Source organism: Triturus cristatus, chromosome 11, assembly GCF_964204655.1.
Source record: "Triturus cristatus chromosome 11, aTriCri1.1, whole genome shotgun sequence".
NCBI lineage: Eukaryota > Metazoa > Chordata > Amphibia > Caudata > Salamandridae > Triturus > Triturus cristatus.
In genome coordinates this window covers 1165636459-1165651977 of record NC_140594.1, presented here as the reverse complement: position 1 = coordinate 1165651977, position 15519 = coordinate 1165636459, and the positions used below count along the sequence as shown (strand labels likewise).

The window sequence follows — 15519 nt, the reverse complement described above, 5'->3', positions numbered from 1 at the left end:
TACTGGACCAACATAACTCAGCAAAACCACAACTAGAAGCCGTGCGGAGAAAGGGGGTTACAACATATCTAACAATCAAACCCCTAAAGAAACTTCTACCGGACTTGTCATTTGATCCCTTGCTTAGGATTATACAAGCAAAGTTTCAGCCAGCCATATTCTACGGGAGTGAAGCGCTGAAGGGAAAAGATGCAGTACCTCTAGATAACATTATATCCAAGGCATACCGCGCAATCTTCCATCTTCCCAGATCGGTCTCCCCCGCCCAAATTCGATTAGAATTTGGACTTCAAAAACAATCCTTAGAACGCATGGGTACCTATGTGAAATGCTGGCATAAAATTAAACACGATGACAAGGGTACCCTGAACGAGCTACTCTGGACAGAACTTTCCCTCCTAAGAAATTCATCTGCAAACGCATACCTTCAGGAAGCGATCAAACAGCTGGGGTTAACAGAACTGTGGGAGGTCCAGGGCAATCATCAAATTTTCAAAAAAACAGTTACCAAGGTAACCCGTACCCTATTCGTTTTAGAAGATAAAAAAACCCTAGCTAAAAGATCACACGGCTGGATGGTTTTACACACCTACAATAAACTAATACCTCAACCCTACTTGAAAATGGGCTTAACAATTACTATAAAGGAAAAATTTCTCAGGCTAAGACTGGGGGCAGGCCCTTTCAATCAATTCTTGCCGCCGTGGGAGAGAAAGAACGAAAATGCCCAATGTCGGCTTTGTAGTAGCGGTACAGAAGATGCAATCCACATAATGTGTATTTGCAATAAGTTAAAAGACATCAGGTATACCTTATTAAAACCTGCCTTTAAACAATACGGTGTCAGAACATGCAGACAAGCAATAATGCTGTGTTTCAACCCAGACCGGGTACAGTTGAACTGTAGGTTGATTAAATTCCTCGACATTACCGCAAAGAGACTAAAAAACCTGGCCTGAGTCGCTCAAAGTCTAAGTCTAATACTAAATCTAGACTCCAATATCTTTGGCCACAGCTACAATAACAACAGCAGCTATCTTTTGTTAATTGTGTTGATAATTTTATTGTCTGTGACATATAAGCTACTGTATATAGCGATTTTATTATGGAATGAATAGAATTTTATTTTTGTATATGCAAAGGTTTTGATTAATCATGCATAATAAATAAAATACCAAATATACACCTGTTGTACAATATGTATTAGGGACATTCTGAAGTGTTCCAGCTTTATTTTGATTGCTCACAGCTAAAAACATGCAGTCCAGCTCCATCATGTGCATTATGTTGGAGATACATTGCAAGAATGAGCGCCCGTATTTGGACACAGAGGTCCAGATGTCCAGGCTCATGTTTGCTTCAGTTTAAAGTCTGTGTTTCTCTCTTTATCCCTCATGGTGAAATGAGAAGCTCAGGTAATCCTTTTTGGAGGCATATTTTCACTCAGCTCACCTTGCAGCTTTTAGATAAAAAAACACAAATAAATAAGAATTGACAAAGTCAATAGCTTTGTCTTTTATATGGTATCTGTTCAGGAAGGGACTCCCCACAAAGCAGATGTAGCTAGATAGTACTGCACAGGGCCGGACTGGCTATCGGGCGTTTTGGAATTCTGCCGAGCAGGGGGCTGATTTCACTGCGGTTGGGGCTGATTTCGTTCATGGAGACCTGCGTGTACTTCGAAACAATTAAAGCAAAACGAATTTCGTTCCGTACACGCAGGTCCCCATCAACTAAATCAGCCCCCAGCCCAGCAGCATTCCAAAACGCCCGGTAGTCAGTCCGGCCCTGGTACTGCAATGGCCACCTAAACCTTACCCCACAGTAGCAACCTGCCCTAGAAACACACAATGTACATCCTATGGCCAGGTGTGGCCAGAGGCTATATAATAACTGGGCGAGACGGCTGTAGGTCTTCCAGCTCACACCCAGTACTAAGTGTGAGTGTACAATTTTGTGTCCCACACCAGTTAGGCCTTAGCACACGGGCTCTGCAATCCTGAGCTGCGGCCCCAACTACACTGGCGATGAGGGTCCACCTCGCCTGCTGCACCACTTATTATAGATATAAACAATGGTGTGGTGTAAGAAAAAACTGTAAAGCAATTCTAGGGGTGTAGCCTCAGTTTGTTTATCACAATGGTAGTTATAGTGCTAGTACACTCACAGAGCAGAGATAACATTTCAAAATACCTTAGCGGTGAATGCAGTACCACTGTCTCCAAGAAATGTATGAACTGTTCCCATTGCTACTAAGCATGCAAGACTTTTACTCCTTCTTGAACAGAGGAAAGTTTGCGGTTAAACCAAAGGAATCTACATCAGAAAGAGACCACACCAATGTGTTCTTACATCCACTCTTTGTAGTGGTTTGATATGATCAAAGAACACAAATGATTTGTTGGATATTGTGAGGGGAGTGGCTGCTGGTTTTACTGTGAATGTGAATATATTGACAAATATTACACTGCAGTGCCCTTTTTCTTTGAGTTCTTAGCTAGATAAGGCCACCAGTATTATTGCTTTTGCATTGATATCCTAGCACTAATACCAACATGAGCCAAACTTATCCCCACGATCCCAGGTATGAAAATCCAAGAAACATTGACTTTGGTTATGTTAAACGACAATTCAGAAGGGAAATGACGTGGAAGCTTTGGACCTTTCAATGTCCTTGTATTGCCACAATAATGTCTGCATCAATCTTGGTTTGAGATCGAGTTACAACGGCTAACTTAAAAGTTTGCACTGCTGTCTTTATAGCCAAGTCAGCTGCACAGTTCTCCTTAATGCGAATTACTTAACTTTTATGGGCCACGGTGTGTTGTATATGGACCAAAGGAAGCTTGCCCTGTAGAAGAGTTACTTTTCCCTAAGTAGTTTCTCTTTCATCAATGTGCCTTTCGAATCTCTGAATCTGTTTAGATGAAAATGTGGCAAGTCCACATTCTAACCAGAATGCAGAGTCTGACACAATAAGTGTGGGAACAGACAGGTCAGTTTTCTGAGGAGCAAGTGATAAGGCATGTTTTCTTCCATCGGTACACGGGAGTCACCTAAAACACGTGTGTGTGTCCACAGCATAATGATTTCGCAGTCATCAAAAATTATACCTTGAAATTTTAATTACTCTATGATGCATCTTATACTGTGCATAGCTTATGAATTTAGTGGGTATTGGGCCTGAACTTGTGGTTCACTTCACTCCTTAGGGAAATCAAATCTGGTACGTAAACTTTGTCCCTCCTTGTTTTGTTTCTATCCATCGCCAGAACCTTTTTTAAAGCCCACTCTTGTTGATATTTTTCCCTGAGATCTTCAGGTACCAACGCTTTCATTATTGCCTCCTCACCATGAGGAGTCTGCCTTATAAACGAGGAAGACCAACCATCCCCTGCAAGAATGATGTTGTAGGCTTGTGACAAATGTGACCAGAATACTACTTTGATTTTTTGTAATATTTCCCCTTCAACTTGTAGTTTTACATCATCAACTCCATCAGAAGAGGTTACATGTCCATCTGGTGTTTTGAGTAGACCTTTGCAAAATTAAAATTTTGCTTGCATAATTCATGTAATTTCAGGAGTTTCGCATTAATCCTGTTATGCAAAATTCTTGAAATTATACCATTCAGCCACTTTGGATAATAATTGTGCTCCATTTGCTGCTGTTTGCGTTCATTTCATATTTTTTTTACACATTTTTAGCGCAAGATGCTTCCTTGTGGGGATGCATTTTGAGCTAAAATATAGTGAAAATGATGGCTTTCATAGAATTTTGCTGAAATTTCACATATATGGTCAAAAGCAAATTATGTTACTTTGGCAAGCCGCTAGATTTGACTTATATTTTCTGTAACTCTCATCACCGCCAGATGATCTTTAAGAGTCTGGTGAACTATAGTTATTGCTGCTGCATTGGCAAGAAACACGACTGCCCACGTCCAGAGCATGCACATTTTCTGAGGCATTTTCCTTATTTGGAAGACCAGCCACTTTCATTTTTCTTAAAATAAGCTTTTGAGTCAAACTCTTTTTCTTCTTTCTCCAGGCTAACCTCAGCTGTCTCTCTTTCCCTTTTCTGCCTGAGTCCTTTCTGTGATACTCAGTCTGTCTGCTCCTTTCAGTTCACTGATTTCCCAGAATCTTCCAAAGAACAGCAATAATGCTGACAATGGTCTGGCTTTTTAATTCCTCGTGTCCCTCAAAAGTATCCCCCCTAGCTGGAGATCTGCTCTGGCGGTGATTCAGTCCTGGTTTTTGGTTTAGCTTTCTGCTTTTTTTCTCTTAATTTCCGGTGCAGTCTTTTCTTTACCGGAAGCTTCAATCTTGTTTTTTGTTTTGAATTGCAGTTTTGTGGCTCGAGAACCTAAAGTATCCTGACCTAGGAGTTATGTATTTCGGAGATAATTCTAGAAAGCCCCCATTTGTGATCTTGAAGAGAAACAACAGCCAAACATTGGCACTGCCAAGACGACTGCTCCAGCTTGAACATTATTACTAATGAAGAGACCATTCAAAATTATCTCTCAATTTCATCCTTAAATTAACAGCCTGTGCAGCTGCAGGCTTATTTTGGATTTGTTTTAACACCAGCAATAGCACCACCAAAGAGGGTGGTATCTCAATGCCTTACATTGTTTGTACCCCCCCCCAGATAACATGCACATTTATGATTATTTTGAAAAGGGCAGGCCTTACATTCTCTAATGGAAGAATTAACATAGTATTCTTGTTGCACCTTAGCTTAATTTTTTAAGGCATTTTAGATCATATGACTACATACATATGACTGAATAACCTCTAAGCTATCGGAAAATAATGAATCGCATTTTGTAAGGTATACACGCGCAAACGTATGGAATGAAGTAAGATAAAGATAAGCAGAAAATATGAAGATAACATAACTTTGGCTGGTATCTCCCACATAGCAGTACCCTGGATTTCCACTGGGTGGTATCTCCCACATAGCAGTCCCCTGGATTTCCACTGGGTGGTAGAACCCACGTAGCAGTCCCCTGGATTTCCCCTGGGTGGTAGCTCACACGTAGCAGTCCCCTGGATTTCCACTGGGTGTAGCTCCCACGTAGCACTCCCCTGGATTTCCACTGGGTGGTAGCTCCCACGTAGCAGTACCCTGGATATCCCCTGGATGTTAGCTCCCATGTAGCAGTACCCTGGATTTCCCCTGAGTGGTAGCTTCCACGTAGCAGTCCCCTGGATTTCCCCCTGGATGTTAGCTCCCATGTAGCAGTACCCTGGATTTCCCCTGGGTGGTAGCTCCCTTGTAGAAGTCCCTTGGATTTCCCCCTGGTGGTAGCTCACACGTAGCAGTCCCCTGGATTTCCACTGGGTGGTAGCTCCCTTGTAGCAGTCCCCTGGATTTCCACTGGGTGGTATGCTCCCACCTGGCAGTCCTCTGGATTTCCACTGAGTGGTAGCTCCCACCTAGCAGTCCTCTGGATTTCCACTGAGTGGTAGCTCCCACCTAGCAGTCCTCTGGATTTCCACTGGGTGGTAGCTCCCACCTAGCAGTCCTCTGAATTTCCCCTGTGTGGTAGCTCCCTAGTAGCAGTCCCCTGGATTTCCACTGGGTGGAAGCTCCCACCTAGCAGTCCCCTGGATTTCCACTGGGTGGTAGCTCCCACCTACCAGACCCCTGGATTTCCACTGGGTGGTAGCTCCCACCTGGCAGTCCTCTGGATTTCCACTGAGTGGTAGCTCCCACCTAGCAGTCCTCTGGATTTCCACTGGGTGGTATGCTCCCACCCAATGGACAGTGAGCCCCTTGATCTCAGGAGTCAGCTGAGAATCATAGGTCGCAGCCTGTCAACAAGCACACAGACCTGTCGTGCTTGTTTGCAACTGGACATGAAATCAGTAACCAATCAGGAGCAGACATAGTAAACAATCAGACTTCTGCTGTGCCCTCTCCCTCAAAGGGCTGTCGGCAATCCCTGTCATGGAGCCCTTGTGCATGCATTCGAAAACGACTCATACAGAATGTGCACTTACAGTTTGTATACAGAGGATTTCTGAAGGGCTTCCCTTTGGCGAAGACAAACGCGGCAATGATGAGGGTTCCCTCATAGAGTGGAAATAAGGTGGTGCCTTCAAAGGTTCGATACTCTGACCTCGTCACGCCCAGGTTTCCAGTTAGACAAGCGCTGTACAGAAATAAATAAATAATTATTATACCATTTCTGATCAGATGTGTGAAGCTAAGTTTGCACCTGGGAATCTAGAAAAGTCTAGGAAAGATGCTCACCGTGCGATTGTTTTTACAACATGAAATGCATATAGATCACAAGGTAGTGATTCACTTAAAAGCCTTGAAGAGCATTTAAAGTGAAGTACTTATGGTGAAGAGCGCATATAGGAGTCTGTACCTAATGAAGCGTATTCTGAAAAGGGTATATATGGCGAAAGAGGCAAATACTAATAGGACCATATACTGATAGGAGAATACACCGAAAGAGACATGTAGCAGAAATGGAATCTACTGATAGGGGTATATATCAAAAGAGGCTTAGAGCAAAAGGGTATACACTGATAGGAGAATATACCGAAGGAGGCATGTGGCAGAAAGGAATTATACAGCTAGGAGCTTATACTGAAAGAGGCATATAGGTAATGCAGCATATATTGATGGGAGAATATACTGAAATAGGCATATAGAACAAAGGGAATGTATGCATAGGAGCATATACCAAAAGAGGCATGTCGCAGAAAGGGAATATACTGATAGGAGCATATATCGAAAGAGGCATATAGCAAAAACTGCATACGCTGATAGGAAAATATAACAAAAGAGGCATATAACTAAATCAGCATATACTGATGGGAGCCTATAGTAAAATGGGTATATAGTGAAAGAGGTATATGCCAAGAGGAGAATATGTCAAGACACATATACAACAAAAGCAGCATTCGCTAGTTCCATCTTTTTGCTCCACACTGCAAGGCAGCTTATTTTACGTACAGGCTTCATTTCAGTTCCTAAATATAGGGGGCTTCAATGGAAGGGAAGACAGATGTGCGACTGTCCTAAAAGGAGACATCCTTCGTGATGGAGACAGAACAGGAAGCTCAAGGATTAGGGTTTCAAAATATATATTTGTGATATGCATTTATGTGGACGAACCTCACACTGAGCAGTGGCATGGTACTTCACATAGGTGAGGACTATACATGCCATTGTGTGTAAGTTGGCAGATGTTTACAAAAAAACACTGGTTGGAATGTCGATGAGGCGTCAAAGTCCATGGGGAGTTACATTAGCAAAATGTTTGGTAGCAACTTACAGAATTTGCAGCATCTGAATATACACAGCCTTGGAGGGTGGTGGGTACTCAGATTGTTATTCCTCTAGCTCCATTCTAAACCATTCTAAATCATTCTAAATCATCACAACTTAAGCCTTCTCTTTCAGCAGTAACAGCGGCGGCTCCTCCACATTGGCGGAGGAGCGTCGCGCCACTGGCTCAGAGACAGCAGCTGAAAAATAAAATGATATTTCAATATCGTTTTATTCTTCAGCTGCCGGCTCTGACTTCAGCGTGTCTAGGGTGGGGTGGGCTGCGGTCACATAGAGGAGTAGAGTGCACTTCTACGTGCACATGTCTGTTTGGCCAGCCAAACAGACATGCAAAGTTAGATTTCTCCAACCCAGTTGTATAGCACAGCCGGGTTGGAGAAGCAGCACAGACTCCCTGTGCCTGAGTGGAGCATCAAACCAGCCCGCTCAGGCCAATCCCCACACTTCTCTCATAGCATAAGGCAGCGCAGTGATTGCATAAGAAGTCTTTGCTGTCCCAGTGTCTGCTGGGACCAAGAAGAAGAACACTGAAGTGTGACACGGGAGGTGGCTGGCAGCTTCAGGTAAGTCATCCCCTCGTACCCCTTCCACCTGCCCTACCACTGGTTTGATGTGTTGGCCACCACTGAGCAGTAGCAATATATAGATGACCTTTTATGGAGAAAAGACAGAAGTCATGGTAGATGGTAATGACTTAAATTGCTGCACTCCAGATTGTTGGCCAGATTCTCTAGGTCTTCACACCCCAAGCTAAATCTGCTGTGGAAAATCTAGGAATGTGGCTGGACAACACGCTCATATTTGAGACGCAGGTAAAGAAACTAGCAGCTTGCTGCTTTCATATATTAATATCACTAAGAAAGGTTCTAGGAATTCTATCAAATTACATGCAAAGGACCGTTGTCCAGACTTTAGTAAGCTCCTGCCTGATCTACAGGAATGCACTACACTTGGGATGTCCACTATATGTAATAAGCAGATGCAGGTTTCGCATAATGCAGCTGCGCGTCTTTTATTAAGACTGCCTAAGCTACAACCTGTTTTAGGATCTCTGGTCCCACATCAAAGGCTTCCTATATAAACAGATCCAATTTAAATCTCTTTGTGTTGCTTATCAAACCTATAATAAAAGGGGTCTTATTATTTTACATCCTCTGATATGACCTTACAGCCCAATAAGATCTGAGATCCTCCACTTGTTACCTATCAGCAATCCTAAGAGTGGTGAAAAGCAGGAGTGGAGTTTGATCCTTTTTCTTCCTGTTTTCCAAACTATGGAATCCTTCGCCTATGACGCTATGGATGGCTAGAGGTGACATCAGATTCAGTCACCATCATAAAACTTGGCTTTTTGTGTAACTTGGTAATGAGTAGTCTGTGTTTTACTATCCAGCGCTGGGAGGCCCGATTCGGGTAGCCATGGGTTTTATAAGTCCTATATAATATAGTGGAGTGGAGGAGGGGTTTACACGGAAGGGGTGGTACAGTGATAAGGGAAGTGTCTTTCACAGTTTCCTGATAGTCAGGAGTGTGGGAGCGAGTCCTCAGTAGAAAGAAAGTAGTAGTAAAGAGAGGGAACAAAGGAGGAGAAAGCTTTTTTCCTAGTTGTTCTTCTTGGGCGGTCCTCTTTCTTCCATATAGGAGATCCTCGCTGCTGTACCCCTAAACCATTTGTTTGTCTAAACCTCCATTTTTCCTGTTCTTTAAAGAATGTTGGATAATTCAAAGTGCAGAGATAAAAGGTAAAGTGGCTTTGAGCACTGCTACGAGTGAGCGTGTTAACCTGATGGATTTAAACAAATCTTTTAACAGCAAATGGTTGGTAGCATTCTCTCTTCTCTTGTCATTAACTTTTTAAAATTATTTGTCTGCTGTAATATTCAGCAAGATGTTTCCATTTCATTGAGCTGTCTCGAGGCAATAATGATATTGTTTTCGAAGAGAAGCTGATTACTTTGTCTACACACATGTTTCGCTCTGAAAGGTAACGTGTTGACCTTTCTCAGGGCAATGATTATATTGTTTGTCAAGAGAAGGGGATTACTCTGTTTAAACTTGTATTTCGCTCTGTCAAATAGCACCGCCAAGCTTTCTGAAGGCAATAATGATATTCTTTGCAAAGTGGACACACTCATTCTCTTATTACGTTAAAAGAGACTGCTACTGAAAAGGATCACAGAAATTGTAACTCCACAGAGAAATTACTCTGCTAATATATTCATAGACCAAATGAATACATCTTCTGCGGAATTAAAATGACCAGTGCTTTGGAATAGCTCATTAGCACTTGCTCCAGCAAAGGGACACCCATCCAGAGAATACACTGCTATGCCATAACAATGGTGGTTGATGCCATACAAAGGCAACATAACCTCACAACACCCACATTTGTGGCATTCTGGTATGAATCTCTGGCATATATGTGTATGTCTATCTCCCTTGATAAATGTTGATATTTTGCACATGTAGTTGCCAGCCGGCCCTGTCATTGGGTGGGCATATCTGGCACAAACCCCCCCCCCTTCTGTTAGGTGGGCAATCCCAGAGATTGGTGGCTAGCCATGTCTTCTTCAGATCACCCATAGAATTGGTGGCCATACCAGCCTTGAGGCGAATCTGTAGATGTAATGCACATCTGAGTACTGAAAATAAGCTGTAATTTTCCCGTTCTCAGCTCCTCTCACCTCCTCGGTCAAAGATGTAGAGCTAGGGCGGTGGGAGTATGCTTGTTAGGGCATGCGTGTAACAGAGGAAGATGCTAGAGCACATGCTTACCATGTCCTGCCTGCTGGTCAAAGGCGGGGGGATCTCTCTTTTTTCACCCTCACTCCTTTGGGGTGTGGAGGTGGTTGTTAGTTGCAAGAAGGCAAATGCTTCCCACAAGTGTACATGTGTTTCTATAAACAGATGATCCTTCTAGAAGTAGATAGACATTGTGAAGGTCCATCAAATTACCGGACAAGATATAAAGATTGTATCCTCCCACAACTAGATTTTGGGTTATGATATTTTAACTCTATTTCTACGTTTAGAAGGTTTATTCCCATTTCCACGTTGCTTCAACAACATGAAGCCAGTTGATAACATCTTTCAAACAATAGGCTTCACGAGGATTATTATTTTATGATTGGACAGCTGTGAGTTAAGAGATTGCTCAGTTTTTTAATGATAAAAGCCATGCAGAGACAGTGTTATGTTTCAGGGAAGTGTTACACCTTCTCCAAGCCTCATGACCCAAGAAAATCCTCAGCCATAAAGAGGACTTCAGAAAACTCCACGCAACCTTAGTGCACGTATGACCAAACCTGGGTGAACTGTACATGCACAGACAATTAATAGTTCAATGTGTTCTTAACACATCATTCCTTACAATGACTAAGGCCATTCTCATATTTAGAGAAGTGTCACCGGAGGACAAAACAAACCTCTTTAGACTGATTTTGCCATTTCAGACCCGTTGAGGGGAACTCAGATCCCTGCTGAGGACAAAAGTATTAGTTGAAAAGCACAAACAGCCTGAAGCTTCAGTGAGCCGCTGGAACTAGAATTTGAACTAAGCTCGCCAAGTTAATCATTAGACTTGATGTCTTTTCATTTGTACTCATCCTCAAGACTGTTTTATCCACAAAACGACGTAGATGGTTAAACAAAAATATTTGTGTTCAAATGAAAGTCACTCACTCTAAACTTTCCTGAAGATTCAGTTATCAGGACATAACACGTACACGAACCCTGCAAACTGCTAATAGAAAAACGTCAGACCCTAATGTCCCATCCAATCAACTCTTACTGGCCGGCAACTGCACTTTGGATGACAATTGGATGCCTACTTCAGAAACACATCTTTCTTTATCCCTTCGTGGTTACATCCGATCCTGTCTCTGAAATGTGACTGCAGGTTCTGGGTGACTTAACTACTCATGTGGATCTCCTGTACATGCCCATGAAAGTGGATCCACTTCCTCCAAGGCAGAAAGATGATTTAAAGATCTCTTTAGGGTCTACTGACCATAACACGATCACCTGGAGGCCATCCAATAGGGCTCTTTGAGAAAAGAGCCCGGATGGGTGCTCCTAGTATAGGCATTTACCTTGTGCCTTGATCAGCTCTGACCCGTGCTCTCCATGCCACTGGAATCATGCTATCCTGGCTGAAGAGGGTGAAACCCCGAAACTGGTCCTAGGATGCTTGTTTCCGGGGTGGACCTGGCCTGGCAGTTCGGGCTGGACTGTGCCCATGAGGCACAGGGTCAAGACTGATTTGCATATGGCTGGGTTCAAACTGGAATGGCATGGTGAGCAAAAAAACGATGGATTTAGGCCCAGATCTCTGTACTGGGGTGAATGTATGACATTGTTCTGCATTCTGTCCATCAACTGTTGTTTTTGCATTGATCAACTTTGACAGCATCTGGAGTTGGACTTGGGTCATTATTCAAGTTCGGTTAAACTTGGCTTCCATTTCTGACTCTTGGCGCTCTCTGAATGTGCCACCAGGTTCACTATTCCTTGAACTCTCATCATTTTCAACATGACCCTCAGGTGAGACAACTGCTCACAGAATGGGGCCCATACTATGAACAAGAGGCCATTGGGTAACTAATGAAATGGCTTGAGCAACTTGTTCTGGATTGTGGATTCTCATTCACTTGAGATTTCAACATGAACATCCAACTCACCTGGTCCTTCTCTCATAATCTGCATGTAACCAGAGGTGTCCACCGTCCTCCAGGTCATTACAAAAATGTTTTCCAGTACTAGACCTTTGTCTAATGCTTTCTGGGCCTTGTAGATTTGTTTTGCTTCAATTGACAATTAGACCCATACACCTGAAGCAATGATTTGTGGAACAATTGAGGACTAGAGACAGTGTCCATAATTATGTGGAGTGAGATGGCTAAACCAGTGTACAGAAGAGCACTGTCACTATTTCATCTTTAGGAGAGTGACAAACTGAATACCCATGAGTTATAAAGTTTTCATTTCCAATGCTACAGAATGGAGAAACTGCAGCGGCAAACAATATATAAAACAAGCCATTGCATTAAAAACACAACATAGTTCTGTAATTGCTAAAAACAATATAACAAATCACACCAGACGTGGTGTTTACCTGTGGATATTTGTTGCATTATACCACGGTTGCTCTAGAGTGGATGCATAGCCAACGACCTGTATGATGAGGGTAAAGAGCACGTGCATACTTATTGACAGGACAAAAGGGGGTGACATCAGTCTGTTTATTGGTCTGTACGTAGATAACTTTGGGTAGGCACCATTCAGACTTACTGAAAGAAAAGAATTATGCAGGAATACATTACACTTTGATCTAGACAAATCCACTGTCACAGTAGGTGCTTCTTAATATTGTCCCAATTTAAACAAGCGTTGGCATGTACAATATTGTTGTCTCTGGCTTTCTGACTAGGTATGGGAACACATTTTCCTATTAAAAGAGGAGAAAAAGGCTCCTTGCATTTTAAAACAATGTCTGCAACGTTTTCACTTTACATTGTTTTGAAACCCAGTAAAAAACAAACCAGATTTCCAGCTTTATGTGATTCAAACACTGTAAAACTCCACTACAATTTTGGCATGCTTATGCCATATGTAAGTTGGTCCTACAATGAAAATTGTGCTAGTATCAATCAAACAAATTGCTCTGATGGGTGGCAATCTCTGTAGTATCGTAAACATTGTTTATTGTCAGCGGGTATTGCTTCAATGTTGGAGAATGCCATTACCTACAGTGCTACAATGGTGGGGGCAATAAAGAAAGGCAGAAAAAATACCTCGGGCAATAAACAGGACTATAGAAAACATTACATTTGGGTGTAAGAGTTGCATAAAGACAATAGGGGGTATCAATTAATACAAAGCGGTACAGTCCCTGGCCATAATGACACTATATTGAAAGTAACCTGTGGTGATGGGTAACATAAACAGACCTGTCTTATACACACATGGCGAGATCCCCTTTAAAGGGCGAAGCCCCACCCACTGCCAGGTGGCGTGCTTCATCATAGGCTCTTTCTCACAACCATGGGCTACAACCCTGCATTGCAGGGGAGTTCTTGCAGTGTTCATATAGGGACCCTATGGTGTGTGGGCCTTGTGGGAGGGGCTCAAGGTGGTCAGCTGTATCCTCTTGTGTGAGAGTGTACAGAGATTATGGATAGTAATTAAAATACCTCTCAGGTAGAATAATTGACTTTAGTCCTGTCTCTTGATGGGTAAGGGAAAAATAAATCAGTGTATAATTCAACCCTTTGTACCACCTAAAAAAAATGCAACTAACATCTTGTGGCCTCCATCAATGGTAGCGGCACTGTAAATCAGAACAACATTTTTTATTAAACAATGATTCATCAAATTGAAGTATTAGCATTACGATATAGCACACGTGATCGTGATGTGACACTGCACACATAAAAACCACTGTGGCCATTTACCTGCAACACACAGTGATAAACCCAACATTCGTCAAATTTGACACACACCTTAACACTGTGAAAGATTGGCTATCCCCAGGAGGCATATTTAAATTCTAATTAAGACCACTGTAATACTATGGAGAAATGTACCTGTGACATAAAAGGTAAATATCATATGTGGGCAGTAGTGTAGATGGACACCCTTAATATGTGTGATTTAAAAATCATTACACCAGACCTCCACTGCAGCCCTGAATTAAGTTGCAGCCGACATGCATCAAAGAACAGAGGCGGCCCCTGCATTTGGGCGGCGGAGTGCCGCCCCCCTGCAACCACGCTCAAATAAAATGATAGAACGATTTTTAAAACCTTTTTATTATTGTTTTACTTTAATTCCCTTGACCCGCCTTCATGACTCTGATGAGTCTTGGGGCGGGTCTAGGGGATGGCACTGCTAGTCGAGGAGTGTTTGTGCACCCCCTTCACTAAGCATGAGGGTTTAGCCAGCCGTCTCAGGACGGCCAAACCCTCATGCGCAGTGAAGCTCTCCCCAGCACCAGCTGTATTGCTGGAGAGAGCAGGCACAGGCTCCCAGTCTGCCGGGGAGCGCAAGTTGCCAGCGCCCAGGCCAATCCCGATGCTGCTTTCATGCAGCATCAGGATTGGCCGCAGTGCAGTCTGAGAGCCCGTGTCCAGAAGCAGGAAGAGCGCAATGTGGCGGGAGACATCAGCGTTTGCGTTCGGTACGTTTTTAATTTTTATTTTTTTATCCCCGAACACAACGGCCCGCCCCATCACTTTGGCAGGGGACGGGCCGCTACTGTCAAAGAAGCTACTTTCCAACATGATTAGAGGCCTACATATAACATTAGCTAAGTTATCTATACAAAGTCCAACAGATCTGGGTGACGAGTGTGCCATATAGGTCATGTTGAATATTTAGATTGTCGAGTATATACGGCAATTGGATACAAATCTTTTATTTCTCTTTATTGAACTGTGGTAGTTCTTTCATATAATAAAAGCCCACTTTTCAATAAATTTCATAATTTACACAAATAAGGTTAGGAAATAGTTACAGTGATAATCAGCAGATTGCTGTAATATCTATCAAAAAGTTATTCAGTGTCATCTAATTAAAAAATCCAATTCTGCAGGAAACATATATTTTTTAATTCAGTACTGGCCAAGCTCTTCCTTGCCTACTGGCAGTAATTAGCTAAAGAAATGTAGAACACCTTTCCTGTGAGAAAATAAAATGCTTCTCTCACTGGCAGGAAGGCAATGGTTTAATCACTGGACTTCCACTACCAGTTACCTAAGAATATGGGGGGGGGGACACATCAAATGTCATCAAATTGACTAGAAGGTGATCTGAATATTTGGCGTGGATCCCACTCAAAGTCCTTTTTGGTAGTCAGCCACATTGTCTCCATCCTCAAAAAGAGGGGGCCTGGATGAAGAAACAGCCAGGGCTCGTTTTCAAAGGGAGCTCACTCATTTGAGTTATACAGTTCCTGGATGAATTTTATAGCTTCACACACAAACACTAGAATCCTGTTATTTTGAAAGACCTCCAGGCAAAGTTTCCCCACAAAAGGTAGAGCAACAAATCAAGTTTAACAATTTAGAATAATTTTGTTGAAATTATATTAAAAGTCACCACCAATCAATGGCTATTGCACCCTCGTAATTGACTGGAGAAAACGGGGCCTGCAAGCACCTCAAAACACAATTGAACTTTGTTAGAAATGGGGGTCTCTAGTTG

At 42.6% G+C, this 15519-nt stretch overlaps 1 protein-coding gene across 1 annotated transcript in view; it reads right to left on the bottom strand.

Moving 5' to 3' along the window:
- Window positions 1–15519, bottom strand: part of LOC146788644 (putative cation-transporting ATPase 13A4) — a 468281-nt gene that overhangs the window by 41103 nt on the left and 411659 nt on the right. Inside the window, exons 26-27 of the mRNA XM_085635854.1 lie at window positions 12431–12605; window positions 6015–6166 (exon numbers count right to left, since the gene is read on the bottom strand). Of these exons, the coding sequence (XP_085491980.1) occupies window positions 6015–6166; window positions 12431–12605 (327 nt within the window). The remainder of the gene's footprint in view (window positions 1–6014; window positions 6167–12430; window positions 12606–15519) is intronic.